This window comes from Aspergillus saccharolyticus, assembly GCF_003184585.1.
Source record: "Aspergillus saccharolyticus JOP 1030-1 unplaced genomic scaffold BP01scaffold_10, whole genome shotgun sequence".
Taxonomy (NCBI): Eukaryota; Fungi; Ascomycota; class Eurotiomycetes; order Eurotiales; family Aspergillaceae; genus Aspergillus; species Aspergillus saccharolyticus.
Genome location: NW_020290620.1, coordinates 372873 through 399211, shown reverse-complemented (window position 1 = coordinate 399211; position 26339 = coordinate 372873). Strand labels below are relative to the sequence as shown.

At 51.9% G+C, this 26339-nt stretch overlaps 11 protein-coding genes across 11 annotated transcripts; 6 read left to right on the top strand and 5 right to left on the bottom strand.

Annotated features, from left to right (window-relative positions):
• Positions 1–161: 161 nt before the first annotated feature.
• BP01DRAFT_16689 (anaphase promoting complex subunit 2) lies at positions 162–3469 on the top strand. Its single transcript, XM_025570743.1, has 2 exons — positions 162–863; positions 923–3469. The coding sequence occupies exons 1-2, from the start codon at positions 294–296 to the stop codon at positions 3290–3292; spliced, it is 2940 nt and encodes a 979-aa protein (XP_025432502.1). The 5' UTR covers positions 162–293; the 3' UTR covers positions 3293–3469.
• A 77-nt stretch (positions 3470–3546) lies between these two features.
• On the bottom strand, positions 3547–5013 carry BP01DRAFT_364694 (TauD/TfdA family dioxygenase; the record flags this gene model as incomplete). Its single annotated transcript, XM_025576332.1, has 4 exons — positions 3547–3910; positions 4023–4292; positions 4374–4639; positions 4741–5013. 4 exons carry the CDS (start codon positions 5011–5013, stop codon positions 3547–3549), a joined length of 1173 nt encoding a protein of 390 aa, XP_025432501.1.
• Positions 5014–5957: 944 nt separating this feature from the next.
• Positions 5958–8172, bottom strand: BP01DRAFT_390785 (MFS general substrate transporter; the record flags this gene model as incomplete). Its single annotated transcript, XM_025578030.1, has 8 exons — positions 5958–6231; positions 6281–6415; positions 6501–6523; positions 6574–7257; positions 7327–7472; positions 7581–7879; positions 7925–8035; positions 8101–8172. 7 exons carry the CDS (start codon positions 8170–8172, stop codon positions 6323–6325), a joined length of 1428 nt encoding a protein of 475 aa, XP_025432500.1. The 3' UTR covers positions 5958–6231; positions 6281–6322.
• A 784-nt stretch (positions 8173–8956) lies between these two features.
• Positions 8957–9319, top strand: BP01DRAFT_381568 (uncharacterized protein; the record flags this gene model as incomplete). The annotated part of the gene is made up of 1 exon (XM_025577317.1): positions 8957–9319. The coding sequence occupies one exon, from the start codon at positions 8957–8959 to the stop codon at positions 9317–9319; it is 363 nt and encodes a 120-aa protein (XP_025432499.1).
• A 35-nt stretch (positions 9320–9354) lies between these two features.
• On the top strand, positions 9355–9997 carry BP01DRAFT_381567 (uncharacterized protein; the record flags this gene model as incomplete). Its single annotated transcript, XM_025577316.1, has 2 exons — positions 9355–9470; positions 9526–9997. The coding sequence occupies 2 exons, from the start codon at positions 9355–9357 to the stop codon at positions 9995–9997; spliced, it is 588 nt and encodes a 195-aa protein (XP_025432498.1).
• A 1183-nt stretch (positions 9998–11180) lies between these two features.
• Positions 11181–12780, bottom strand: BP01DRAFT_390782 (FAD-dependent oxidoreductase; the record flags this gene model as incomplete). The annotated part of the gene is made up of 3 exons (XM_025578029.1): positions 11985–12780; positions 11707–11913; positions 11181–11609 (listed from the first exon to the last, which is right to left on the bottom strand). The coding sequence occupies exons 1-3, from the start codon at positions 12672–12674 to the stop codon at positions 11181–11183; spliced, it is 1326 nt and encodes a 441-aa protein (XP_025432497.1). The 5' UTR covers positions 12675–12780.
• A 957-nt stretch (positions 12781–13737) lies between these two features.
• On the top strand, positions 13738–14450 carry BP01DRAFT_355526 (uncharacterized protein). Its single transcript, XM_025574715.1, has one exon. The coding sequence runs from the start codon at positions 13762–13764 to the stop codon at positions 14215–14217; it is 456 nt and encodes a 151-aa protein (XP_025432496.1). The 5' UTR covers positions 13738–13761; the 3' UTR covers positions 14218–14450.
• On the bottom strand, positions 14249–14963 carry BP01DRAFT_16616 (uncharacterized protein). Its single transcript, XM_025570738.1, has one exon. The coding sequence runs from the start codon at positions 14643–14645 to the stop codon at positions 14280–14282; it is 366 nt and encodes a 121-aa protein (XP_025432495.1). The 5' UTR covers positions 14646–14963; the 3' UTR covers positions 14249–14279.
• Positions 14964–18079: 3116 nt separating this feature from the next.
• On the top strand, positions 18080–20174 carry rfeD (putative transcription factor RfeD; the record flags this gene model as incomplete). Its single annotated transcript, XM_025578494.1, has 5 exons — positions 18080–18202; positions 18405–18573; positions 18622–18779; positions 18864–19268; positions 19319–20174. The coding sequence occupies 5 exons, from the start codon at positions 18080–18082 to the stop codon at positions 19982–19984; spliced, it is 1521 nt and encodes a 506-aa protein (XP_025432494.1). The 3' UTR covers positions 19985–20174.
• A 661-nt stretch (positions 20175–20835) lies between these two features.
• Positions 20836–21737, top strand: BP01DRAFT_355524 (uncharacterized protein). Its single transcript, XM_025574714.1, has 2 exons — positions 20836–21418; positions 21477–21737. Exon 1 carries the CDS (start codon positions 21129–21131, stop codon positions 21333–21335), a length of 207 nt encoding a protein of 68 aa, XP_025432493.1. The 5' UTR covers positions 20836–21128; the 3' UTR covers positions 21336–21418; positions 21477–21737.
• Positions 21738–22353: 616 nt separating this feature from the next.
• BP01DRAFT_337931 (uncharacterized protein) lies at positions 22354–23929 on the bottom strand. Its single transcript, XM_025573306.1, has 2 exons — positions 23616–23929; positions 22354–23549 (listed from the first exon to the last, which is right to left on the bottom strand). Exons 1-2 carry the CDS (start codon positions 23814–23816, stop codon positions 22581–22583), a joined length of 1170 nt encoding a protein of 389 aa, XP_025432492.1. The 5' UTR covers positions 23817–23929; the 3' UTR covers positions 22354–22580.
• Positions 23930–26339: the final 2410 nt, after the last annotated feature.

The window sequence follows — 26339 nt, the reverse complement described above, 5'->3', positions numbered from 1 at the left end:
TCCACCTCCGATCCCCCTCTGTAGACCGAGACGGCCGGTTTGCTTGGATATTGCCTAGTTGGGAGATTCCTTATCGATAAGACTTGCTGACTCAGCGCAGCACCCTCCAACAATCATCACCGTCAATTCCGACTGCTCCCCATTACGACAGCACAACGACAAGCAGCTTCTCATACCGCGATGCCGCCTTGTGAAAAGGCGTGCAGCGATCATTTAGCAACATCACTACTCTGAAATGACTCTCTCACATTAAGATCCTGTGTTACCGCCTCGAATGTTTTCGAGCCAACACAATGCCACCGCAATCAGCAACATCCAACACCACCCGGCGCAAACGCGTCTTCTCCTCCGTTCTCCCTCCCGCCTCGCTCGACGACTTTCCCACAGCGGCGAAATCCTCTGCACTGGGTCCGAATCCTCCACTTTTCCTCCGATCCTTCCAAGCAAGCCACAATTCCGACTCCCAGCACACGGAGAACCCTACCTTTCGCACCTCCACCACCTCCCAGCAGACCGAGACCGCGACCTCCGACGATGAGGACGATGAGGACGCCTGGCCCGACCAGGCGACCTGGGACGGCGCCTGGCGGGTTGCGACGAAGTTCTTAGCCGTGCCGGACCGGGGCTTCGAAGCACTACTCCGCTACGAGCAGATGGATCCAGCGCAGTTCATGAGGCTGTGGAACCGAGATCGCGCGGCGGATGCGGAGGTCCTAGATGCGTTCGCGCGCTTGCTAGAGCCGTTTCTCGGCGAGAAGAGGCTAGGGAAGCGGAGGGACGCGCTGCAGAAAAGTATCTTGGATTGGTATGGCTTTGAGATTCGGAGACACTTTTTACGGAATGTCAGAAGCGGGCTGGTCGAGGTTAGTTTGATGTCCTCGTAAGAACTAGGGAGGTGTGCTTCTGCTGACTGGAGTGTTAGGCGCTCAAACACTCCGAATCGGATGGTCTCTTGCAGAGGCTTGTGGTGTGCTTGCAATTGATCCGAAGGATCTACTTCGAGCCGCTGCTGGGTATCCTTGACGCACTGTATCGTGGTGCGCATGAGAAGGCCTACGGGAAATTACGCCGCTCGTTTCATATGATGGTGGCTTATGCACTGCCGTGGTCGCAGGCGTCTGCGTTACTGAGTCGCGAGGTCATGAAGGAGGCGATGGTCATTCTGGGCATCGATGAGCTGCGAGAGAGAGCTGCGGCCGAGGGCCCTGATGATGTGGACGATATGGATGTTGATCGACAGTGCTCTGTCTCATACCAGGATTGGCGCGATGAGCCGTCTCCCTCTGCGAGGACGCAGATGTTAAGTGAACCGGACTCCCGTGTCGGTGCTGCGCGAGAGCGGCTGCTTATGCTCTTCGAAGGGCTACAGCTCGTGGGGATGGGGGGCGACAAGGCACAGAAAGTTTTCGCGAGCGTAATGGATAGCTTGATGAGCGAGTTTGTTCGCGCCGCATACACGGGTCAGTGGGAGGGACCGTCACTTGCGTCGCAGCATCTACGGCAGTGGATTGAGAACGTCTTTGCACAGTTGGTCGTCCAGGTCTTGTCAATCATCAATGTGCCCGAAACCGGCGACAAGGAGCCCGGCAACCTGGATGTGACTCTGGGCGACGTCGAAAAGTGGCAGGAGATCGGCATTGCCCGTCTGGGAGCCCTGCGGACCAGCGAGCTCTTCGATGTGATTGTGGAGTGGCCTGCGAGCAGCGGTGCGATTGAGGATCTGCGGCAATTTACAACTTATCCTGCCGCGCGTTATCATTTGACACAAGCTTTTATCGCAGCCCTGAATCAGCGACTGCTGCACCCCGGAGCATCCACCATTGAGATCCTCCAAGTATACATCTCGATCATCCGAGCCTTTAATTTGCTTGACCCGAAGGGCGTTCTCCTCGACCGAATCGCCCGTCCTATCCGTCGATACCTCCGGGACCGGGACGATACCATCAAAGTCATTGTTGGGGGACTCCTGGCCGATCCCGCCGACGCCGATGGCCAAACCGTCTCTGCTCACCATCCCGACACGCTGGTGGAGCTATCCGCCGAGCTCACGAAGGCGCACCAGAACTCCCTGCGGACCGATAGTGGCGAGCTAGACTGGGATGATATGAATTGGATGCCGGACCCGGTGGATGCGGCGCCGGATTACCGAAAATCCAAGACGTCGGACGTGATTGGCAGCCTGATCAGCCTGTTTGACTCGAAGGAGATGTTTGTGAAAGAAATGCAAAACATGCTCGGCGAGCGGTTACTGCAGAAGCGCCCGGACTTCGACCAAGAGATGTCCGTGCTAGAACTACTTAAAGTGCGGTTCGGCGACAACGCGCTGCAAGCCTGCGAGGTCATGCTCCGCGATATCTTCGATTCACGTCGCGTGGACAGCGTCATTCGCAACGACCAAGGCTTAGCGAAGAGCCAGCAGCCGCCCTCGACCACCCCGGACACTCCGGACCTCCACGCCAAGATCCTTTCGCATTTCTTCTGGCCCGACCTTCCCACCCCGGCCTTCCGTGTCCCCGAACCCATCGCATCCCTGCAACAGCGCTACGCACAGGGCTTCGGCTCGCTCAAACAATCCCGCAAACTGACCTGGCTCAACGGCCTCGGCCAGGTCACGGTGGAACTTGAACTCGAGGACCGCTATTTCCGCGACGAGGTCACCACGTGGCAGGCTACCGTCATCTACGCGTTTGATTCCTCCTCCTCCTCGACCGCCCCCGCCACCAAAACCATCACGGAACTCGCCGAGCAACTGCAGATGCCCCACACACTGGTTCGCTCGGCGTGTCTGTTCTGGGTCAGCCAGCGCATTCTCCACGAGCATCCCCGCGAGACATTCCGGGTCCTTGAAGTCCTTCCTACCTCCTCCACCAACCCCGACGACCCGTCCCGCCTCGGCACTACTGCCCATTCCACAGCTACCTCCCCGAAGACAACCACCTCCACCACCACTCCGACGACCCCGACGACCAACCCCCGCCATCAACCTCGCGCCGATACCTCGCCCGTGTTCGAGGACGCGGCCGAAGCCGCCGCCGCCGCCGCCGCCGCTGCCGCCAAGGAATCCGCCGAGGCGGCGGCGATGGAGAAGATGAACTTGTATTGGCAGTTCATCGTGGGGATGCTGACGAACCAGGGCGCCATGCCGCTGCAGCGGATCGTGATGATGTTGAAGATCGCGGTGCCCGGGGGGTTTCCGTACAGTAACGAGGAGCTTCGGGAGTTTTTGGCGGGGATGGTGGCCAAGGGGAAGTTGGAGATTGTGAGTGGGGGCAATTACAAGATTCGAGGTTAGGCTGCAGCAGGAGGCTGTTGGGTGCGAGCTGCGAACTCGAGAGCGTGATTCGATTCCTATACCTAGTTACACCTCCCTCGACGTCCTGAGAGTGAGACTACGACTTATGACCACAAACCTAATACATCACATATACACTACCACAACCCTAACCACTAATCAAATGCCTGCAAATGAAAGAACGACAGATGGTATTTCTCGCAACGCAACAGAAAAACGCTAAATTACAACCCTATCTCCTGCTGGAGGGAAAACTACTCCGCATCCAAAGGCGCCACCGGGGGCTGATCATCGACCTGAATGCCCCCGCGCTTCTTCTCATTACTATCCCAGAACGGCAAGCGCCAGCCGCCTTCACTCTCCGGCGTGGCCAGCCACAACCGCATGAGGTGTCTGCGCGGCGTCGGCGGCGCGTGGTCCACGTACGCCGTGCGCGCATGCAGCACGTGCGAGTTGGCCAGGAACTGGATATCGCCGACCTCGAGGATCATATGCAGGGAGAGACGATTGCAGGTGGCTTCTAGCACCTCGAGGGCTTCGGTTTGCGCGGCCGAGAGTGGGGGGATGAGCCCTGCCGATGAAAACCGCGTGAGGGAGCGGACGTAGTAGGGGTCCCATCTGCTTTTTTGTCAGTTTCACCGTCTTTCCTCTCGGGTCTCGGGGATGGGAGGAGGGCATCAAGGGGGGCATCAAGGGTAAGATTGTGGGTAGAGGGTAGGGGGTAACTGACTTGGTATACACCCTCGGCGCATGCTCCCCGCCCTCTCTCTCCAAATACACCACACTCGTGCGGATCCACTCTTCCTCCCCCTTACTCGTCTCGCCCTTTCGGTCAAAGTACCAGATCGGTTCGGTCAGGGTCTTGAGCACGTCCGGCCGCTCCTTGGCGAGCGTGTTGTACACGTGGTGCGAAGAGACGAGGTCGGATTCGCCGCCTTCGCGGGCGCGGTGGATGCAAAGGAGGCCTACGATGTCGGAGTCGTCGGCGTGGAAGAATTGTCTGCCCTTTTTTGTTAGCATGTCTAGCCTCAACCCTAAGGCGTATCTTCGTGGTGGTGGTTAGGAATGATGCAAAGCATACCGCGCATTCGTCCGATAAATCCTTACGGAATCAATCTGCGTAGGATCCTCGCCCAGATCCTTCACATGGCCCAGCACATGGCCGCGGCTGTTCTGGCTGACAAAGTACCCCAGATACGTGCCCAGGCCCATGTACGCGACAGCGGACTTGTGGTTGCCCCATTGCGCGACGGGGAGGCCCTTGAAGAGGATGAAGCCCTTTCCGTCGAGGAGATCGGCGCGCAGGCTGGTGAGGCGGGCGGAGAGGGTGGGGAGAGGGAAGTTGTGCTTTTGTCGTGATCATTTGGTTAGCATTGCATCAATGGCATCGTGCTTGTAGGACGGGAGTGGTGTTGGTTTGTTGATTGGCAGTGGATGGTCGGACTCACCTTGCTGATCCCCGTCAACGGCGTCTTCTTAGCCAGAAACTCATCAGCCGCTTGCGACAGCTCCTCGACCTCCTCAGCTGTAAACCGATGAGTCCATTTCTCCGGGTTATCGCGGTAGTCCTCGGGCTTCCAGACGGTGGGGCCGGTGATTTCCTTGGGAAACCGGTCGAAGGGATGGATGTGCTCGTAAAGCGGGGGGTGTTGGCCCGTAGTTTTGAGGCCGTCGGGGAATATGTCGAGGGGGATGGAGGGGGGTTGTTGCGTGAGTGCCATTGTTTGGGGGGTTTTTAAATGACTTTGGATGGTGGTTGTTGATTCTTGTAAGGGTAGTTTATAACTTAGTAGTTTCAGATAGACTTGTGGTAGAATGGGCGAGGGGAGGATGATTATATACTTCAAGTTTCATTCAACCCCTCCTCTACCCCTCGACCCTCGGTGCATTGAGTTCGACCAACCATGGCATCCAAATGTTTCTGCGCTGATGATCGTCAGTTACGAAGCACTTGCAAGCAGTGGGGAGGATGGCGTGCGTAGGGAGTAAACAGACGTAGGGGTTGGCGGGCGATCACGAAAGCCGTGGTCCGATGGCGCAATCTGCCGTGACAATGAAGTGGTTACTGTATGTCTCTATCCAGACAATAATGATGTTATCGCTTCTCGGGCGAGAGGTGCATCGGCCGGGGCATTCGCAGGAAGAGGCTTCAATCTGGTCAAGATTGATTCTGAAGGTTGTTGGTCGAAAAGCAAGCGGTGATTCATAGATAGATGCATGGTTGCCTGTTCAGGAAGGTGCTGATGGGTGGGGTCACGTGCACTTTCATCCAACACCCACATGGCCATATATAGTACTAGCCAGGAGTCTAGCTGCCTCTGTATGCGCATTGCTTAGGTTATGTGAAGAGGTACACCTTTAGAGTCCTGTCAAAGAATCTTTCTATGTATGCAATTGAAATACCTAGGAACAATGCTGTGAGGACTTATAAAAAGTCCAAGTCAGATAGCTCGAACATGTCACCCCGTATATACTAGTAGCAGGGAGATAAGACACATAGAGTAAATAAGCATAATTATAACAAGAGTCATCCTGTGCACCAGGGTGAAGCTATCTGACTACTGTACAAACGGTTGAATGTGGTTTGGGAAGATGGTTACAGGTACTACAGTGGCCGAGCCAAATCTCGCAGGTGAATACAAGGGACTTTGTTATATGGAGACATCTTCTGGCTTCCTCTTTCTCATACATAACGGTAAGAGCACAAGTCAAGGAAAAGATGAAGAAGCAGCATGCAGAGCCACAATACGAAGACCATATCTCAAGCTCCTTTGTTTTCTTGCGAGTGAAAACTAATGGTCTCAATATCCCGCCCCAGCTCCTGCTTGGATTCCATCTCTGCAGCTATCTGCTCCAAAGACTTGTTGTTCCCGTTTGAGTTCCTGGTATCTGGGATCCAGAGTGTGGTGATCAATCCCATCGGCATGAAGAAGGACAGACTGGACGCTGGTTAGCCAACCACCCAGACAATCCGAGCCGTAGACCTACCAGAGAAGAGCATAGCCCAGCCAAGCTGGTACATTTCGCCAGTTAGCACCACTGCCAAAGTCCACATAACCCAGAAAGCACTGCGCTAGAATGACAGGTGCAGCGGAAGCGGGTTAAAAAAGGCTCTGCAGGAACCTGTAAGATGTCAGTCTTGAATGAAGGCGCGTGACGGGGAGCAACTCTAAACTCGGTTATAAGGTTTGTTTGAGACTTAACATACAATATAAGTAGTAGTATTCGGTCCTATGCTATAATTAGCCACGTCCTCTTCGAGAAGTCAGCATGCCACCTACCAAAATTGAAGAATGTCTGTGTCAACACATAAAGCACAACCAAAGCTGAGGCATCCCCATGCTCACTCAAATACCGAAAGGCCGCACTGATGATCACATTAAGTATGAACAACCAGCCAAAGCCCAGTAGCTGCAGGTTTCGCCTCCCGATGCGATCAACCGTCATGGCGGCGATGGCACTGCCAACAATGGCACCAGACGAGATGACTACGATGCTCTGGTAGGAGACACGAAGAAGGTACTGGTAGACGCCAGCTGGCTGAATGGCCTGTCCGTACCAGATGGTGTTGATGATCTCTGCGTTCATCAAACCCAGACCATAGAAGGGAAGATCGAGACAGAACCAGCATAAAGAAGTGGCAACCAGAGTGCGAAGATTATGGATCCGATTGAGGAATGCTCTAAAGTCCTTCCACATACTCAGACGGGGATTTGTGAGCGATTCGCTGACTCCCCAGTCAGAGCCGCGGGATATCATCGGCGAGATAGTGTGTCCTTCGTGTGTTCGAGTGTGGGTAAGCGACATCGAGTCTGTCCCTAGGCTAGACATCGATGTTGCTGGTAGCTCTGTTGGTCGACAAAACTGAGAGGCATCGGCAGCAGCTTGCAGGCTGTTGTTCATCACATCCGCAGTGTACCGCGGTGATTCGATGATCGTCATCCGGAACCAGATCGCCACGAAGGCTGGAATTGCACCCACGCCAACTATATACCTCTAGATCTTATCGAGGTCGTGAACACACGAGCCAGTACATTCGAGACTGCTCGGGTCATCTGGGAGGCTGTTTCGGAAGCCAGCCACGGCGATGAGCGCCACGACGGCGGCTGCTGCCTCTCCTAAGGACTGACAGAGGAACACAACTGCCAGCATGCGGCCTCTGATACGCGTAGGGGCAAGCCTGTGACACCGTGAGGATCAATCAACCGTGACAGACCACACTTGAGAAGGAGAGGGCCTACTCTGAGCAGATCACCGCCGATAATGGATACCCGGCTCCTACCCCTACGCCCATGAAGAACCGCCAGAGAGTACAACTCCGATCATCGACATGGAATTATCTTGTCCCGATGACGCCCTCGACATGCCCAGGGTGCTGAAGATAAGGATGATGAGTTCCCATCCGTACATCTTACGACGTCCCCAGATGTCTGCGGCGATGCCGAAGAGGATCTGGCCGACCAGCGCACCGCCCAAGGTGGCAATGGCAAGGGCGACTTGGTAGTTGTGTAAGGTGTTGGATTTGAGTTTGATCTTGTGCCAGTAGACAGCACTAAGAATAGGAGTGACCATATTGACGGAGAAGATCTGCAAGATTAGTTGCGGACGTGACTCTTTATGGGGTGTGCTTACAAAGTACGCATCGGCGAAGAAACCCGTCCCCGCCACGACCACGACCCAAAGCCATTCTCTTCGTCTTGCATTTTTCAATCGACTTATGATAAAGTTCTGTCTTTGAGCGGACTAGAAGTGGTCAGCAAAGAACCTATAGGACAATAGGACACTGAGATGCAAGGGGGGGGTATGACCGTGTGATACCGAAAGTCTTCATAGTTTCCCCATGGGTTCAGGTACAGTTTGACCTGGGGTAACAGACCCATGTCAATCGATCGGACTAGCCGTAGCTAGCAGGTTTATTGATGCAAGGTGATGCAGTGACCAGGTTTGCTCTTCTAATTCAATATCGTATGGCGAAACTAGACGGCCTTCTGCTCTTCTCTGGCGATAGAACACATTCTTTCTCTTGAAATATTATACCTGGTCATGCAACCCAGATTTTAAGACAAGTCGTAATAGCAAGGCTCCAAGGCTGATAGAGAGGCTGTAGCCGCCTGTGCTTTCGACTCAAGTCTCCTTCTCTTATGCCCCTGATGTCACTTCCACACAGACACAGACAACCGACGAAAGGATGGGAAGCAGTTCGGAGACGAGAAACTAGACCGGTGCTAAGAGGTTCGTGCACCGCCACCACCACGAGAGTTTGCTTGACGAGGATATCTGAAATGAGAGCTCCAGACGATAACCATGTGGTCGAAGGGATTAGCTACAGGGCTTCGATAGCGAATATGGACCCTAGTTCCGGGGCAAGCTGCAGGGCGCTTTTTTGACCGAAACTCACTCAATGCCCGCTTGCCACCTCCATGATCCTGTAGCCTGCGATGACTGAAAGCATCAACAGAATTCTGTACTTTGCATGTTGGCGCAGCTCAGCCTCGCGGCAGATTTATCAAAAGTCCCTTGTGACTTATCAACGCCCAGAATGCTGGAGTTGCTTCTGCCGACACATATCCGTCCGGTCCCTGTTGCCTCCTTTCCCCATTGCCTTATCGCAGTACTTTCGTGCCAAAGCACCCTTGATCTTGCAGAGTCGCCAAGTTACAGGGAATGAGCTATGAGCTTCCCTCAAATGGGCATTGGGGATGTTATGACAGCCGCCACTACTGTATGGACCGTCTACAAGAGTGTCAGGATGGTCCGGCAAGTGCTGCTGCTGACTTCAACTCATTTCGTCATGAGTTCGGTTCCATTAAAGAACTGCTGAAGCAGATTCAGCAGACCAAAAAGCCGACCATCAAGGGCGAACGAGACTTGGGAATCTTCTACATTCAGACAATCGACGAATGCGCCGAGTTCGTTCACAAGCATCGCCAACTAACGCAGAATGAAAACACGTCAAATGGTCGTCGCAACAGCTTCGGTGCCAAAGTATCCAATTTCTGTGAGAAAGTCACCTGGCCTTTAGAGTGAGATGAGGCGGAAAGACTCCGGCGAACGCTAGAACGATGTCTGAAATTGCGGCGCTTAAGTCGGACAAAGAAACCCGAGATGCGACGGTCGGCCTTGTGAAGGCCACAGAGCGCAATCAGTTAGAGAATCTCGAGATGCTTAGATCCATCAAGTGCGTTTGCCTTTTGAAGAGTAACCCCTCAATGCAACTTGCTAACAACCAGCAGAACCATGACGTCGCAGATTTCGCTCCTTCTAAGACGATGTATGCTCGAAAGTGGGACGGACACGGATTGCTTCGATGCCCACCATCCAAGCCATCGTGGGAGTAGATTACAACGAGCTCTTCTCGAATCAGAGCATGTCCTGAGTGCCATTCCTGAGAACGATGGTATGCTTACTCAAGTGGACAGTCAAAGATATCAGACGGTATTAGATCGTATTCGCGAGATATCCGAACGACTGAGCAATCTCACTCGAAGACTCGATACTTATGACCCGCACGGCCCGACGCCAGAGTCCGGTTCAGTTGGGCGGGTGGAACGTATTGACGATAATAATAGCGAGACACTCAGCATCGCAGCCATGGTGCGATTTCTTCACCAAGTCAGCGACGATGTACGTGATGCGCTGGGCATGGTTGGTTACGGACATGAGCTTGTGCCCACAGTAGCCTGTCCCGACCAAATCAAAATCTAGCGAGTCGCACCACGCGATTAACGAGGCAGCTGAGGCTTGGGAACAGTTCCGGCAATGGCTCGGTTCCCAGCTTGTGCATGCCTTTAACACCACCGCTGAAGAACTCCAACCGTTCCACTCGCCCGGGCTCCTGTACCCAAGGATCAGCCCGAGCAAAGCACCTTCACCGGACGAACGAACGCCAGCGAGACCTATATCGCGACAGAGGTCTCACAGTTCGGACTTGACGGTCGGTTCTCCTCAGTCGTTGATATCTTTGCCGATTCCAGACAGAAAAATCCCATTGACAAGTCATCGGGTGCAAATGTACGTCTTTGCTTTATGATGTCTCCTTCTCGCTTCAACCAGATTTCCAGCCTGACCATGCATGCAACTAGGGAATTCTTTGACCCCAATGTCCCGAATCGGGTATTATATCGCCCGCTGTCGTGTGATGTCGTGGCTTGCTTTCACCCACAAACGAACGAGCCGGAAGCCATCGAGGCGATCGACCAACCAGCGCAGTCACGCGGCATGCCATTAGTAACCATGGCTGAGAGAACCAAGCATAAACCTTAGTCCAACATCCTCCACCAGGTTGAAGCTCTATACTCATTCAGTAACGCCCCTCAAGATGTGACCAGGAGTTGGCATGAAACAAGCTTTCGGAAGTGGGCGAGTGAATTGAGGGGATATCGGGGGAAATTCCCCGCCCGTCGGAAGTGCTCGATTCTTGCCGCTGTTGACCGCTTCCGATTAAGAGGCCAACAGAGCAAACTCACCAAACGGGACAAACGATCGGATGGCGTCCGGGGGTTGCATGCGGGGTAGCCACAGATTGTTAACACCGAGGCATGTATTCTGTTCATTTCGGATTTTCGGGTTGTTGCGAGCTGACATGACAAGAGGACGACGAACTCGCTTGAATACTCATAGCGAGACAGAGTTTTGTTGAGCAGGAACGAAACCAGGCATTTTCATATCTAGAGCGTATGACGGGTGAAGAAACAAAACCCTGCTGCCAGTGCAGTGGAAAAAGCAAACACATAGAAATAAGTGAAAAGTCACTGGCCATAATCAAACAACCAAGATTTCAAACTGGGAACTATCTACATTACTATATAGTGGTATATACACTCGCTCAAGCCATTGTATACATCACAACAACCTGCAATTGACAATTGACAACCCCACGAGTCTTCCTCTACAGCGAGGCTCTATGCCCCAGCCGCCTCCCCAGCTCCCCCCTAGCCTCCTCCACCATCGCTGCGATGTCCACATTCGCAATCATCCCATTCCGCCGATTGATCTCCTCCTCGATCTTCTTGAAATCCCGCCCCACACCCTCAGCCTGCCACTCGTAGCAGTCCCCGATGAACCGCGAGCTCCGCACCAACCACTGCGACCGCTCACGCCGATTCGCATCAAAGGCAGCAAACGCCGCCGTCAGATCCGCGGGAGAGCAGACACGCTCATCCGCCAGCAGCGTGGCCAACACGGCCGTGTCCTCGATACAGAAGCCCGCTCCCGCGCCGTGGTGCGGCGAGGTAGCGTGCGCAGCGTCGCCGGAGATGACGAGGCGGCCTTTGTGGAAGGTGGGGACGGGGTGGTCGTTGAGGTCGAAGATCGCCCACTGTCTGCTCGTTAGCATCGTGTTGGTGTATTTGGTCAAAGGGATTGGGGGGTTCAGGGATGAGCTTTTTCCCCCAAGGAGGGGTATGGGCACGCACCACACTGAGATCGGATTCCGTCAACTTGAGCAGGTTGGTCACGTTTGGCCCGAACCCTTCAAAGTCACGCAGGGCTTCTTCGCGCGTGCCTTGGCGGGTGAGGTGGGGATATTCGGCCCAGTCGTCCGGGTTGGTGTGGAAGGCGACGATGTTGAGCGTTTTGCCGCCGTTGACGGGGAAGGTGAGCATGTGGCTTCCTGGGCCCATCTATATTCATGTTCCATTACTACGTATTGTACTACGTATTGTTTAGACGGATGGAAAACGGTGTTACTCACATGCATACACGAATTCGAGGCCAACTCCTCCCCTATCGCCTCAACCGCTTTCTCCATCGGCACGAGACCGCGGTAGGCGTACTTGTGCGTATACGAGGGCTTCGCGGACGGATGGTCAGCACCGACGATAATCTGGCGCACCTGCGACTTGATCCCATCGCACCCGATGACCGCATCGGCCTCTTCCTCGGACCCGTCGGCGAACTTGAGAATCAACTTGCCGTCGCGGATGCGCTCGTGGATATCCTCGAGGCGGCGCTTGAAGCGGCAGATCTCTTGGGGTACGAGCTTGATCAGCTCATCCAAAAAGTGCGCGCGGTGCACCCCGTTCTGTCCCAGGCTGTTGGAGATAGTAAACTCAATATCCTGGCGGCCCCGTTCCGTGGAGGTGTCGTTGGGCCCCTTGAAGTTGTAGCCGTCCAGGTAGTCGAACCACACTTTCTGTTTTGAAGGCCAAAGGTTGCGCGTGCACACCTTCTCGAAGGCGTTGTAGATGCCGTCGTGGCAGAACTTCATGGCTTGTACCGCGTTGGGACTAAAGGAGACGCCCGCGCCGACTTCGGAGAAGGCGTGCGCTTGCTCGTAGATGGTGACGGAGATGTTGCGGTGGTGTAGCGCGATGGCCAGCGTGACGCCGGCTATGCCGCCGCCGATGATGGCGACGTGGAAGTTTTTCTTGGGGGGAGTCATTGGTGGTTCTTTTCTTGGCTGATGGTTGTCGAAAAGGATGTCGAGTGCGTGGTGGAGGGTCCTTATTAGGAGTTTGAAGTGGTTGCTGGAATGAATGCAATGTTCTGACCGCTTCAAAGATTGCTGAAGCTACGGATGAGCCTTTTTATCTACCAGACTACACTCTACCTTGGCTATTAGTTCCCCTCCCCCGACGGTGTCATTGTCGTCATGAGCGTGGAGGTCGGATCAGCCCCATCAAGGGTCGGTTCCAGACTTTTGGAGCTTCGAGCCCCATCGGATGATCCCCGTGGAGCCTTCGGACACGGTTAGACGGCACCATCAACTGCGTAGCCGATGCTCAGACATTACACCAAGAGGGGGAGGGGATGAGAGGGGGAGATATAGCTATAACACCTCCTATTATACAGGAGTATACCTGTTCGAAACTCGAAGCCGTCGGTCGCAGTGATGCTCACAGTGCACGGGACAAATATCCCGATGACCGCACCAGCGGGACCGAGCCGCTACGTTTCCGGGGGATTTCCGCATCCGAAGTCTTTGCCCATGGTGCTGCTATACATGGGAGAGACAGCCCTACGGGGTGATTCCCATTGTTGGACGGGTTGCCTGAGACGTACTAGAATCGGTATTGTTCGGATATTGTGTGTTGCAGGTGAAAATGCCGTTACCAGTTGACGGGATGCAGCGATGCAGTCCTCCTGCCATGCGGCAAATCGTTCAGGGGAGACAACAAGGTCTCGGATATCGACGTCATCGAGGTCTACGAAATCAAATGCACCAAGTATGAGTGTTGAGAGAGGCACTTAGAAGGCTCTGTTAACTGTTTGAATTCGCTAATACGTACGGAATATGAATAGGTATACTTGGGTAGTAGTTAGTAGTCAAACCCATGCAATTGGCTGACGACTGGCCCTCAGCATTTTGACTTCAGGTCCGACCAGTGTTGTGTAACTCGCATAGAGTAGATGCGTTGCCGATAGCCGGGACGACTAAATCTTATAACTAAGTACTAGTAGCCAGGAAGCCAGGTACTCGGTTGTACTCTTTCACTCCAGCGACAGTGATATATACCCCAGATTGACAAATGGTTCTCTCCAGGGCCAAGACGCAAAAGCCTATCAACTTAGCAGCCAAGCCCAGAGACGAATCCTTTCGGCTTTGTCTGGGCACTCAGCACCCACCGTGTTCACCAGCCCAAGTGGGGAGTGGGATTTTACCTCCCGGTCAGTGGATGGAAGAAGTCCTCCCAACCCTAACTTACCCATTCAGGCTGCTCGGGTTTAAATCAAGCTGCACCGTGCCCGAAAAGGCAACTGACCAGCTGCGTTGCCCTGTAGGTCAGCTTGCTGGCTTTGCTCGCTGGAAGCAGAAATCTGCTCGGCACTTGCTTACTGGGAACAATGCAGGAAGCTCCAGCGAGGGGAATTGCGTCCGGCATATGAGTCAAGCAATCGCATCGTTGCTCTTCCTTTTCCATGCAAGGGATCCAGCAAAGACCACCACCACCACCGCCAGCAGCTGCCTTGTCAATCTCACGTAATTTCACGCCCGCTGGAGTGGGAGCTCGGTGGTCGTTGCAGTTAGCGGCGATCAGTGCGCCCCTCACCCGATGCTCTTGATGCGGGCTGACAATTGCATTGCTTTTCCAAGAATAGCGCTTCCTCCGCGCCCAGTACGGGTGACCAGGAGAAGCATATATTCATGTTTGCCTGGATTCGTATTGATAGCACGGGGTATGTCACCACAACATATTAAGTTACTTTGATAGATGTTGTTATCAATCAGGCAAGGTCTTACTTCGGACCTGCCATGTCCAAACACATCACGTCCATGAATACAAGAGCTGATTAGCCGGCGAGTGTCAACGGTACATACAGCTAGAGCTCCCATGCTCGGACACAGGCAAGACCGAACCACAAAACAAGCCACATCCTCCAGAGGTCGAAATAGAACGAAAAGACATGGCATATCATGTCAATATTGCCCAGGTAATATGAGGATGATTGGTAACAGTAGCACCGATAGTTAGCTCCGTCGCACTTCCGCCTCCCGACGCAGGAAAATTCCACCGCCCACCTACTAATTTTGTCTCTCGTTCGCTTAAAGCACGAGATTGGGCATCCCCGCCTCCACTTTCCGATCAATTTTAGTACATTGTACGGAGTATAGTGTATAAGAATAGTGTATAAGAATCAACTATACTCCGTACACAGTACATCCGGATGAAATGAGGCGGGGAGGAATGAGAGAGTCCTGAAAGGGAATATTATGGTTACTACTTTTCTCGTTGTCCCCTTAACCGGGGATTACTTTGCCGTGCCGTGCTGTGCACACTGCACCGCACAGCACCTGAGTCCTACCCTGGAAGCGTATACTGACTATATAAACGTGCTGAATTGTTTTCCCGAGGGAGCACGAGATTCGGACTTTTGCCCCTCCGTTGACCCAACTTCCACTGTACTCTGTAGTTAGGAGCTAAAGCTCGAGAAGAGGAGAGACGAAGGGGGGTTCCCCAATACTTTAAGTTACTGTTTCCAGTCCTCCGTACACGGTAATCCCCCCTGCATCCATGGGATCAGCCAGTGGCCAATGGTTTCGAGAAGAACAACCGAAAATTTTTCTATTCTTTCCTTGGTGACTTGTGGTTTTCGTTGCCTTTCCCACTGGGCTAAGGTACCGTTTCGAGAGCCCCACTGAGACGGGAATAAGGAACTGCAGTGGCGTTGAGCTAAACTGGGTTTGCCACTGTCCAGTGTCCAGTGTCTGGGTTAGGATTTGGCCGGTCTTCGGGTAACTTACTGCTGGTGAATAGGTCAAGCTCGTAAGCTTGTTGAGCTTGTCGTTGAGTTGCTTTTTAAGGTAGGTGTGGTTACTAAGGAAGCGAAGCAGACCGGGTGAAGGGAGATAGAGGTGTAAAGTGTACTCCGTATTTGTGCAGTGGGAGAAAAGAAAACGGAGGGGGGAACAACTAAAACCGGTCATTAGATTCGGAGTAAGAGGGAGGGGTAAAAGTAGCTTAGGAGGTAGCCTCCTCCGTAAGGTTGCACCACATGGCTCTTTTTTAGCCTATCGGTTCACCATTTGATCCTTTCCTCAATTGACCACGCGGTGCTTTCTTTTAACTACACTTCGAGCTAGGTTCATTACCTGCCTACCTGGACGGCAATGGTTCACAGTGGGAACGAAAAAGCCTTCTCTGGCAAAGAATTCTCCAACATCTAGAACTATGATGGGTGAGTCTCGACCAGATAAATTTATCCGTGGTCGCCCCTCGATAAGATAGTAGCCCACAGGTTTACCCCATCCCTGAGCTCAGATGGATTATGCAGCAGCTGTCGCAAACCCCCCCAAGAATGGAGGGGTTCCACCGGCATTCCCGAATTGCTGGTCACCGATAACCATACCCGTACCGTACAGGTATGTCCATTTCCGCTAGTTCCATTCCCAAGCAGCCGGGCCGTCCATCGACGATGGCTGGTGGAATTTTAGTCCAGCTGGACACTTCTCTCCTGCTCCTACACCAGTAGATGAAAAGTGTAAATTGTCTAAGCAGGAAAGGGCGTGGGAGGGGAATTAGACGGGTCACGAGTGCTACAACATGAAGGAGTGCGAGCAGGTTTGAGAGCGGATGCTAACTTGCCAATGCTCGAAGAATGGGCAGAATCGGGAGGGCGGAAGCCATTCAGAGGGGTTCCTGCCGTCTATCCTCGAGTTCCGGTACGGTCAGGTATGGAGTAATTTACCCAACTGGAGAGAGAGAGTCAGTGAATTGCCCAGACCGAGGCTGAGCTCTCCGAAAGAAAAGAAAAAAAAAAGAAAAAGAAAAAGTCTAAGTGTAACTCGTACTGCGTGTGATTGTCTAGGTATGTCTGTCGGAGAACAACCGGCTCAGAGGAGAATAAGCCAGCTTCAAAACTGGTAATTTCTGCGACATGACTGAAATATTCTCTTCTCCTGCTCCATCCATGTCGTGCGTGCCACATCTAGCTTAGCTACAATTGAGCTACATAAGTTACACTTATCGATAGCCACTATCGGCATTAGATACCTTAGTCTGTCTTGGACGGGGAGGAAATCGGAATTGAACTGCTAATGCCACCAAGATCAGAATCATACCTAACTAGTTGGCACATGCTGTATCACCGGCATACGAGAAGAATAATGCCTCATAGGGAATTCAGTCAGCTAGTCAGCTAGTCAGCTAGTCAGCTAGTCAGCTAGTCAGCTAGTCAGCTAAACAAACTGCTACCGTAGTATGAGGGAGGGAGCTAGCTTCTGGCTCATCATGCAAAGCAGAGAGTATGTACTTAGCTTTTTTGCCTAACTTCCCAGCAGCTACGAGCTTCCTATAGTAGCTTAAGCTATGTACACCATCGATATCTTTTCTAATTTGCCTTTCTTCCTTTGTTCTTTTCTTCCCACGATTCGGAAGTTGGGATGCTTATCGTGCCACCACCTGTGCGACATTTATCAAGGGTTTGAGCACAAATCCACCGAGAGGGAACCTTCTTTGTTCCACGCATTCCACTTATCACCGACTCCGTGGGTTTTCTGGATTGTTCATTAATCCTGGACCACCACCACGCGGTCGGGGAATCCAGCATAATTCCAGCCATTTTGCCAGACCAGTGTACACAGTAGTAGTAGTAGTAGTAATAGTAGTAGTAGCATTTAGCTTTTTAATTACTTAGTTACAGTTACTCACTTACTGTATGTATGACTTCGCACTATACCGCAGCAATACCTCTCCCGTTCCCACTTTTTCGCCTTTCCTTCTCTTGAGTTTTTTTTTTTTTTCTTCTTTAGTGGATATTTGCTCTCCCCCAATCCTCTGCCTGTCAATTGTTCAGAATTGTGTGGCACTATCCTGTCTTGGGTCTAGTGGCTAACTGAAGCTCCCTTGACTTTCCCATCCCCCCTCCACTGCTGGTAGTTGCTTTCAATACTTGCTCTACTTGACTCTACTTTACTTTCTATTCTTCTCTTGTCTTCCCCTGCTTCGTGCTAACTGCTGCTCTATGAGAGATTGATTGCTTCAGCTACCTGCCAGCACTTCCATTGGTCCAGCTACTACTGAAGCTAGGTCAAGTGGTAATCTAGCAGTGGGCTATTACTCAGACTACCTATTGCAATAACTACTGTCCCTTCGCCGCCTTCCGTGATCCTCTTTCTTCCATCATCATTCCTCCCCCGTTTTGCCTCTCCAGTTGACTAGACGTGGCTGGACTTTCTGTTCCTTGATCAGCAGCTCCTTGGTGCTCTGTGGTCGCAATAGCTTATGTCTTCGTCTGGAGATCTGCCAGATTGAATTGACTGTGCCCTGAAAATCCCAGCCTTTTTGCTTTGTGTGCTGTGGTGCTTGATCTTTCGACCAACCCACACCCCGCCGCCCGAACGGATCCATGCAGACCATGCCGCCCCGATCATCTCTCACCAGCTCGTTTTCCGTCACTGACGCCAACAACGAAGTCGTTTGTCCTCTGAAGAACAATGATGGCTCCAATTGTCGCAAGCGATGTCTGGGGGTGAGTTTTCTGGATCCCAAAATTCTTGGTATTCTTGCCTGCTTTGCCCCTCGACCTCCCCGCCATCTCGATCCGGGCCCCACTTTTATATGCAGTGGGCAGCAAGCGCCATGCGAACTGGAGAGGGGCAGCTGCGAAGAATTCAAGGAACAAATTTTCATGAAAGAAATGGTCAATCTAACTCGCTTGTTTATGCTCACAGGAGAAGCGTTATCGCTCCATGCAGGAGCATATTCGCCGTGCTCACCCCAATCATTACATCCCAAAGCTCCCGGCGACCGAAGAGAGCTTCATCCTGATGGTGACCACCCCACCCGATCAGCGTGCTCACCTCTCTCCGCCGAAACCCCCGACCTCTCGACGACGCAATGGTGTGTTGATGCTCTGGACCATACCGTACAATGCAAGAAGCTGACTAGGAGTAGATCTGGCCGATCGCGATGTCTACGTTGCCGATGCCGGCTCCCCCGCAACCCCACGGGGGATCGATGAAGCGCATCCGGCCGCGGCCACCGCTGCCGTCGCCCTGGCTCAATTGCACCACAACCGCTTAGCATCCGACTGGGACACAGATATGGTATGCTATACAGACTGCTCGTTCGCGGGTTAAGCAGGGAGAAAAGCGGTCTCCAAGAATCAGACATTGACTGGCCCGTCTCAGGAAACTCAATCGGACAATGACCGGGACCGGATCCGCTCCGTCGAATTGCCGTCACTGCGCGAGCATTTCAAACAAGAGTCATTGCCACCATTTCCCTCGGCTCGCCCCCGGGAGCTGTTGCCTTCGATTCTGACGCACTCGCCGCCCGGGCGCTCTTCGACCTTGCCCCCAATTCAGCGCCGAGACAAGCTGCCTCGATCTCGTAAGTCGTCGATCTCTGGCGCCCGCAAGCCGAAACATGAACGTACCAAGTCAAAGGAATATGGGCGACGTCCGAGTCTCGGAGACCGGAAGGCGCTCTCCGCGGAGCCACAAACGGCAGCCTGGGCGCAGGGCAAGCGCTGGGAGGACCTGATTGAGGCTGCGACCTCTGCCACCGAGGCCGATGATGAACCCCAATCTGATGTAAGTAGGCCCCCCGCTGTCTGTTTGGGCACAGTTCTAAGTCGCAGCAGGTTGGTCGCTCGCCTACGATGCCACCTCTGATCTCGAACATCACCTCGGCTCCTGCGGGCACCAACCGCTCCTCGCTGCCGCCTGCATTCCAGACGCCAACCGGGCTACCTCCACCGGCAAATTACCGACCGTTCCCACACCCATTCGCGTCGCCTATGCACAAATCCCTGACGCCCCCGCCGTTTGATCGCAGTCGCGACAGTGACCTGGAGCCATTTCCGTCGATAGAATCGTCCATTGATTCGGCCTCGTCGACGTCGGGCAAGAACCATTCCTTCTCAAGCCATCTTGCTCCCTCGATCAATTCGGATTCCAGCCCGGTGTTGAATATGTTTCCCTCGGCGTCACAACAACGCCAGCACCATCGATTCTCGAATCCTACCCCGGCCTCTTACCGTAGCAAGGAAATTCAGATTTACTGTGCTAGTTGCAAGCGAGCCTGGGCGCTCAGTGAATGTTATGCCTGCACGGAATGTATTTGTGGCGTGTGTCGGGAATGTGTCGGCATGTTCATCAGCAGCCCGCCCGCAGCCTTCCGGAATGTGACGTCAAGCCCGGGAAGCGCCATGTCGCACGGCCCGACCAGTTACCCCAATCCCCGCGGCTGTCCTCGATGTCGCACGGTGGGAGGCAAATGGAAGGCCTTTCAATTGGATTTCAGGTGATCTCCTTATGATACCAAGGGATGCGCGAACTGCGCGTCTTACCAATCTTTATGTTTTACGGATGTTACGATTAATGGCTTTGAGGGTTCGTGGAAACTCAAGTTACGGTACAAAGACATGACCATCAAGGCACAAGACCGACCCTGCATGCGGTCCACGACTATACGACTTGCCCCTTGGACTGCTGAAAATGATGACCAGTCAAGGAAGGCCGGATCAATGATGCCCATAGCACGGCTGTTTCCAAGAACTTATAACGAAAAGCTGGACTTTTTGATTGGTATACTTACGCTGTGCGATTTATATACACCATGGTGGAATTTTGTGATGCTTCCTGCCATGTTCACGTGTTTGCTACTGTTGGTGTTATTGGGTACATTTATTGATGACATATTTGGACAATGATATAAAATTTTTTTTGGCATATTGACAGACTTGTCTTTCTTTGCAGCTTGTCTCTACTGCTACTTGACTTTTTCAGGAGGCATGTGGGTGTATCTTGAATGGTTTCTATTTTTTTACTATGGTTTGATGCACAGTTTACTGACGAGGCATACAATACACTCCACGACCGTTCCATATATGAGTGACCTGGATAAGTCTTCCATCTCTAGGGTTTGAGGCATGAGGGGAGGCACCACATCTAGTCTTTGCAGCTCTCAGTACAGTTGCAGACGAACTTTCACTCGACAGACAAAGCTTCCGTTTTCAAGAGGGAACGAACAAATGCAACGATCGCGACCTTGAGGTAGTCTTCCGCGGGACCGAATCCAAGCAAGCGACCAACTCAGCCTCCATCAACCCACCAGGCGAAGGGTAGTCATTAACTTCCCGTACGAGTCGTCCCAGACGTCCAGGTCAAGATGCGCCAACGCCTGCCCGTAATTGTTATTTTCTCATCCGGTCTTCATGCCCCCAACAAAATCGACATTTTGGCCGTCTGTGCTTCCCCAAACCACCTGCATCCCCGCCTCAATCACTCACTGCCTCTGCACCGCCGACTAGTCCCGTAGCCCACAGTACAAGAAGCGTTCCCGGTACTTTGAAACTGGGGTGAACCCAGGCACTGTCGCCATGAGCGTCTTCCAGCTCTCCCCGCGCAGCATGGAAAGCCCCATCGCATTGAGGTGGTACCCTGGCGGAGATGTCTGCTCCTCTGCCGGGAGACGATGCTCCGAACGCCTACAGCCAGTACACGAATGTTCGCCACGTTCTGATAGAGTACATACATGAGCAGATGGCTTTAAAGGTTTGGCCGTCGGATGAGACACTGCGGCGACAAGCGAGGCAGATTGCTTCTGATGGGAATGACCCATTTGATCAGACCTATGCCGATTACAGTCCTGCCTGATTGAAGGGCGTTAAGGCGGAAGCTGGGGGGAATTGGTTGGTGTCTGGACAAGGGACAGGTACGAAAGACAGGTGATTACAACGGTACGAGTATACGCATGTCTTGGCTTGGTTAACGGCTCATTAATATCATATTCTACAGGCAATGAATTGTTCTTGGAATTCGCCAGCTGGATATGACTGTATTTGAAGGTTCATCTCAACTGTTTATTAACAAGGTTGGCGTTTACCCCATTGTGGTAAGATAATCGTCTTTTCTTGATAACAATGTGACAAGAGTAGCTTGAACCTTCATATTGTCAGACTCATCAGCAGACTGATACTCCAGCAAAACAGTCAGTTTCGGAGCCATCAGCCTCAGCCTATTCAGCCTGAGCCGAAGCCCAGCCAGGATGAAGAGTCTCCATATGCTCGATGAGATCCCGCCATCCAGCAATCGTGGCCTGGCAAATGTTACAGACGATTGGGAATTCACTCCGATGATCCAGCTCGCAATGCTTTACAGTCAAGCTGCGGTATGAAAATTTCGCGTTAAACACGGGGCAGTAGCTCAAATGCGATGACTGCCATAGATGTTTGGTGAGGCGCTGTTAGTCCTTGAAGGATACGGAACACTCGGGGCATTGAAACCTGCCCCCTTCAGGGTGCTCCTGGTGGTGTCTGTAAAGGTAGCCCTGGTTAAGGTCGAAAATCCCACATCGTTGCGAGTCCGCACCCCCCCCCCCCCCCCGTCGAGAAGAGGCAAACGTACCGCCCGCTGATAAAATCATGCTTGTACTGGTACCGCCCGAGATTTGCGACCGTCTTGGTGGGGTTGAATTGGGTGTTTGCCATAACTCTGTCTTGTATACCTTTATAGAAATATATATATATTATTTCTTATCTCTACAGAATAGATTATTACTAGACAGGTCTGTAGATACTGTAGACTACATAAGATAGTAAAGAAATCTATACTAGGAGAAAAAATGCCATATATACTATGTAGGGTATGAGAATTATAATAATCAATGTAAGAGGTGCATTGTGAGGGGATGAGCTGTGATGCCAGTGGGAAGTTGGTCAACCCTAACTCAGCCTATTCTCGGTGCAGCAGGTGCGGTGAGTGGAGCCCTTTTTCCTTTGCTTCCCCCGGGGAATCCGACTTAACCAAGTACCTACAGTACTACATACATAGCTGGTTCGGAGTCACTGTAGTAATCAGATTGCTCAGCTTTCTTCTAGGTTCATTTTCAAATAGAACCCATCAGATATTCAGCCCTCCATTAGACAATGCACTTTGTCTGACGAAAGGAGATTTCGCTAGCGCATCTGCCTGAATACCCCACACATGCTTGCCTAAGATGGCTAATCTGGGGCCAAAATCGTTCAAAACCAGATCAAGGTCCACACTATACTCCTGGAGGGTCTGCTGGTAGAGATCGTCTGTCCCGAACGTTGCAACATCCCATATCTTCTTCCACCCTCGGATTGCCATGGCCGCCTCGGGGCTGTCATTCCGGATATCGGTGGCAAGCATGTAGAAGGAAGATCGCATGGCATGGAACCTCGGATGCTTGTATAGTCGCACTGAAGCAAAGGCTGTGAAGGCATATAACAGTCGTACAACGTCCGGAGATTCGACTCTGTGAAGTAGAACAATCATCGTTCCCCCCCACGTGAGATGCTCTAATCCCAGCGCCAGTTGTGTCATAGTCAGTCTTCTGGCTTCACGAGGCTGACGGTAGGTGGCCCTGTCGTGGGTTCTTAGTACTTGGCCGTCACAGATGACGAGGTCGAATCTCTGTTCAGGAGAAAATTGACGCGGTAAGAATTTGCCTGCATCCGGGTGACCGCTGGGGATCTCCAACCGGCCCATATCTGCAGCCAACATAGTAATGTCGAGAAACTTGAGGGAAACATTGTGATGAGGCTTTCGTAGAAGAACCTTGTGACCTCCTTCAGATTGTGGGAGGCTGAATCCGAGAGCTCGGGCGTGGGGATTAATCTGCAAGGCGGTCGCAAGAAAGCCTCCGGGTGCCATACACATATCAAGGATACTCGCTTGCTTGTCGGGATTGAGACCCTTGATCAAGAAAATATCAGTGATTTGGTGCATATCATGCCCTATATTCTTCATCATGCGGAAGAAATGCTGGGCCGTCCTCTTGTCAGCATTATCTGCTTTGTCACGCTGCTTCTCAAAGAAGCGGTCACCTTCCGGATTTTCCCAGCCCTATCGAACACGTCAGTTCAACATCTGAACCCAACCCTGTGTGAGCCACTGGCTTGTTATCCTGACCTTTTGCCGAAGCTCTGAAAGTCGCCGAAACTCTGGCACCTCTCTCAGTAGGTATTGTGCTATAGCATTAGGAGGACTTGGATCTGCGCTAGCTTGAGAGGCTGAAGCTTTTTGATAGAGAACAGTGCCCTGAAGCGCATCCTGTACCACAGAATCTGAGTCAGAGACGCTGCGCCATGTTTGCTCTGAGGATGAAGACATTTGGCTCCAACAGTGTGGGATGTATTGAATTTCTCCTAGAGAAAAGGACAGAGGAAAATACAGTTTGGTACCTTTACCAAGAGAAAAGGCGCTGGGGAGGAGGGGGCCCGGGGGTTGGCGTTATATATATGTAACCCGGCTTGACATAACTCGGTTTCAAGAGCCAGTACTTAAAAGGTACCAGCAGAGAATGTTTATCACTTCTACTATGGAATTGACGTGGCATTGACAGGCATCCTGTAGCTCTAAGTGTGTTGTGAGGCGGCCTTTAGCAGATGTATTAGACAGGGATCCCCTCGGAATGGGTGGTTGCTAAAGTGATTCGTGATCGTACGAATTGTATCCTAGTTCAAAAGCCCAGAATTCATTGGATATAACTAGCTGTGCATTAAAACCAAGGCCAAGCGGAGTGCCCAACACCCAAAATGCCTCAGTATTGCTTGGAAGAACCCCTTGGCATCGGTTACGGCTATGGCACTCTTTCCTTCGGATTTCTTCTCCTTCTTCACCTACTTCATTAACATCATCAGTTCAGTGGCTTGACGTCGGTTTTTAAGCTTGTAGAAGGGAGTTGAAAATATAAGAAGCCAAGCAGGGAAAAGGAGGGCCAAAAAGGAGGGGCAGTGCAGTACTTTTGCTAGTGCTTACACCAACTGATTAGTTGTTTATTCTATAGTATCTACAATTGGCTCTCCAACTTTAGAAGTGGTCGGGCTGGAGGGGTAGCGAGCAGCCGGAATTGGATTAAGGTCTCAGGACAGCTAGATATCGAGGCATCATTCACACTCTCGAGCTTCGTATCACCGGTAACATTGGAATCTAAGGGCTACAGCTAGCCGAAGCATATGCGAGATACGCGGAATCATTGGCCAGAGAATGAACAATCTGTATCCAGATACATCTCAACGTCATTTCATTTGCAATCCATGGAGAATGTGAGGTAATAATATAGTGTTCATGCAATGATTGCGTTAGGTGCGAATAGGGTCCGTCTATGGGAAGGAGTAAATAGGCTGGGGCTCTCTCACATATGGCCGTTTGATCTATCGGATCGTGGTTCAGAAAGGTAAGCCTGAAACAGTCAGTCAGGTTTCTGAAGCGAAAGAATATCCATTCTTTGTCAGATAACGCCTACGCCCTTTCTCACCAACTCGCAGGTCTCTTGCGTCAGCCACGAATGTGAATTCAAGTCCTCCGCTGTGGTCCGGTTCTCAGCCTCCAGCGTAGCATTCTAGAAATAAGGTCTACAAACAGAGGCATTTCGTCGTCATCATCATCAATTTCCTTAGCCATAGAGGCCAAATCATTTTTCTCAATAAGCTCGGGAGTTTTGAATTGTCCTTCAATTCAGTTAGCTGCGTCTAGCTAGGACATCAGTAGCATGCATACCTTCAGCGTCAAAATACTGATATGTTTCTTCTCCCCGGCTGAGGAGATCAAGTGGAGGAGGCCCCAGGAGAGAAACTATCTGGCCCAGATGGGCTTCGTCTGTAGAGCCTGAGCCGCACGCGTCCGGTGGTATATCGAAGGGCCCATGGCCATAGAACAGGTTTCAAAGCTAATAGACCATGAGCAGTGATCAGTATTATGATAATGAGGACTTTACCAGAACTCCCAAGTTCCAAATGTCAGCACTATAGCTCCAATCACCCCCAAGACAAGCTTCCGGGGCCCGATATCCCTCTGGCTGAATGGAGTGTCTATTTGGAGGTCCGTCACCATGTACAGCAAGCCCAAAGTCGATTAATTTCGGGATGAGTATATGTCCCAATTGTCTAGTTGTTTCCGTGGAGAGGGTTGTTCATCTCATCCTGCGCGACGGAATTCAGGATAGATGGGTTACGTCGAAATAATAAGATGTTATCAGACTATAAATCTTGTTTTTCCGTTAGCTGTGACTGATTCTCCGTTAGCTGTGACTGATCTTAGAAGCGAATCGGTTGAATGACTATTTACCTGTGTGAATAACGTGGCATTCGGTGTGCAGATACCGGAGTACTTCCAGTATAAGTTAAATAACGGTTTTAGACGTCAAGGGGAATAACGTTGCCTTCGAAAGGACGTTTCAGCATCCACAGGGCTTCACAAAGCGCATCAAAGACCATGCCAATGTGAGTGCCGCCCGGACTAGCTACACGAAACGAGTCCAACAGAATGGCGACAAGTTCCGGCCGGGATGCTGGGGAATTGCTTGAGCTATATGCTCAGTAATGCGCAACTCCTTCTCCGCAGACTCTTGAGATGCATAATTGCTTGCATTGATTTTGATGGCCGCATATTGGGGCGGAAGCCATCGCCATCTATTACATAGTGAGATAAGGCTTGAATATGTTATCAGATATTGTTTACATACTAGTGGAGATCGCGTGCTAGCCATACTGTTGAACTTGTCCCCTAACCTATTTTGGTGATGATTTGGTATCGGTTGTTGAGTGTCTCATAAAGCCGTACAGGATAAAAGTGCTGAGGCTTATAATGGGGTGTGCGCTCTTTCTCAACCAGATCTGCCGTAGGGAGTCACTT

Coding starts and splice junctions, on each gene's coding strand:
- BP01DRAFT_355524 (XM_025574714.1), top strand. CDS start 21,129: ATGTCTGCTCCTCTGCCGGGAGACGATGCTCCGAACGCCTACAGCCAG.
- BP01DRAFT_355526 (XM_025574715.1), top strand. CDS start 13,762: ATGGTTCTCTCCAGGGCCAAGACGCAAAAGCCTATCAACTTAGCAGCC.
- BP01DRAFT_16689 (XM_025570743.1), top strand. CDS start 294: ATGCCACCGCAATCAGCAACATCCAACACCACCCGGCGCAAACGCGTC. Junction 864..922: donor TCAGAAGCGGGCTGGTCGAG/GTTAGTTTGATG, acceptor CTGGAGTGTTAG/GCGCTCAAACACTCCGAATC.
- BP01DRAFT_337931 (XM_025573306.1), bottom strand. CDS start 23,816: ATGTCTTCATCCTCAGAGCAAACATGGCGCAGCGTCTCTGACTCAGAT. Junction 23,550..23,615: donor TTTCAGAGCTTCGGCAAAAG/GTCAGGATAACA, acceptor CGTGTTCGATAG/GGCTGGGAAAATCCGGAAGG.
- BP01DRAFT_16616 (XM_025570738.1), bottom strand. CDS start 14,645: ATGCCATGTCTTTTCGTTCTATTTCGACCTCTGGAGGATGTGGCTTGT.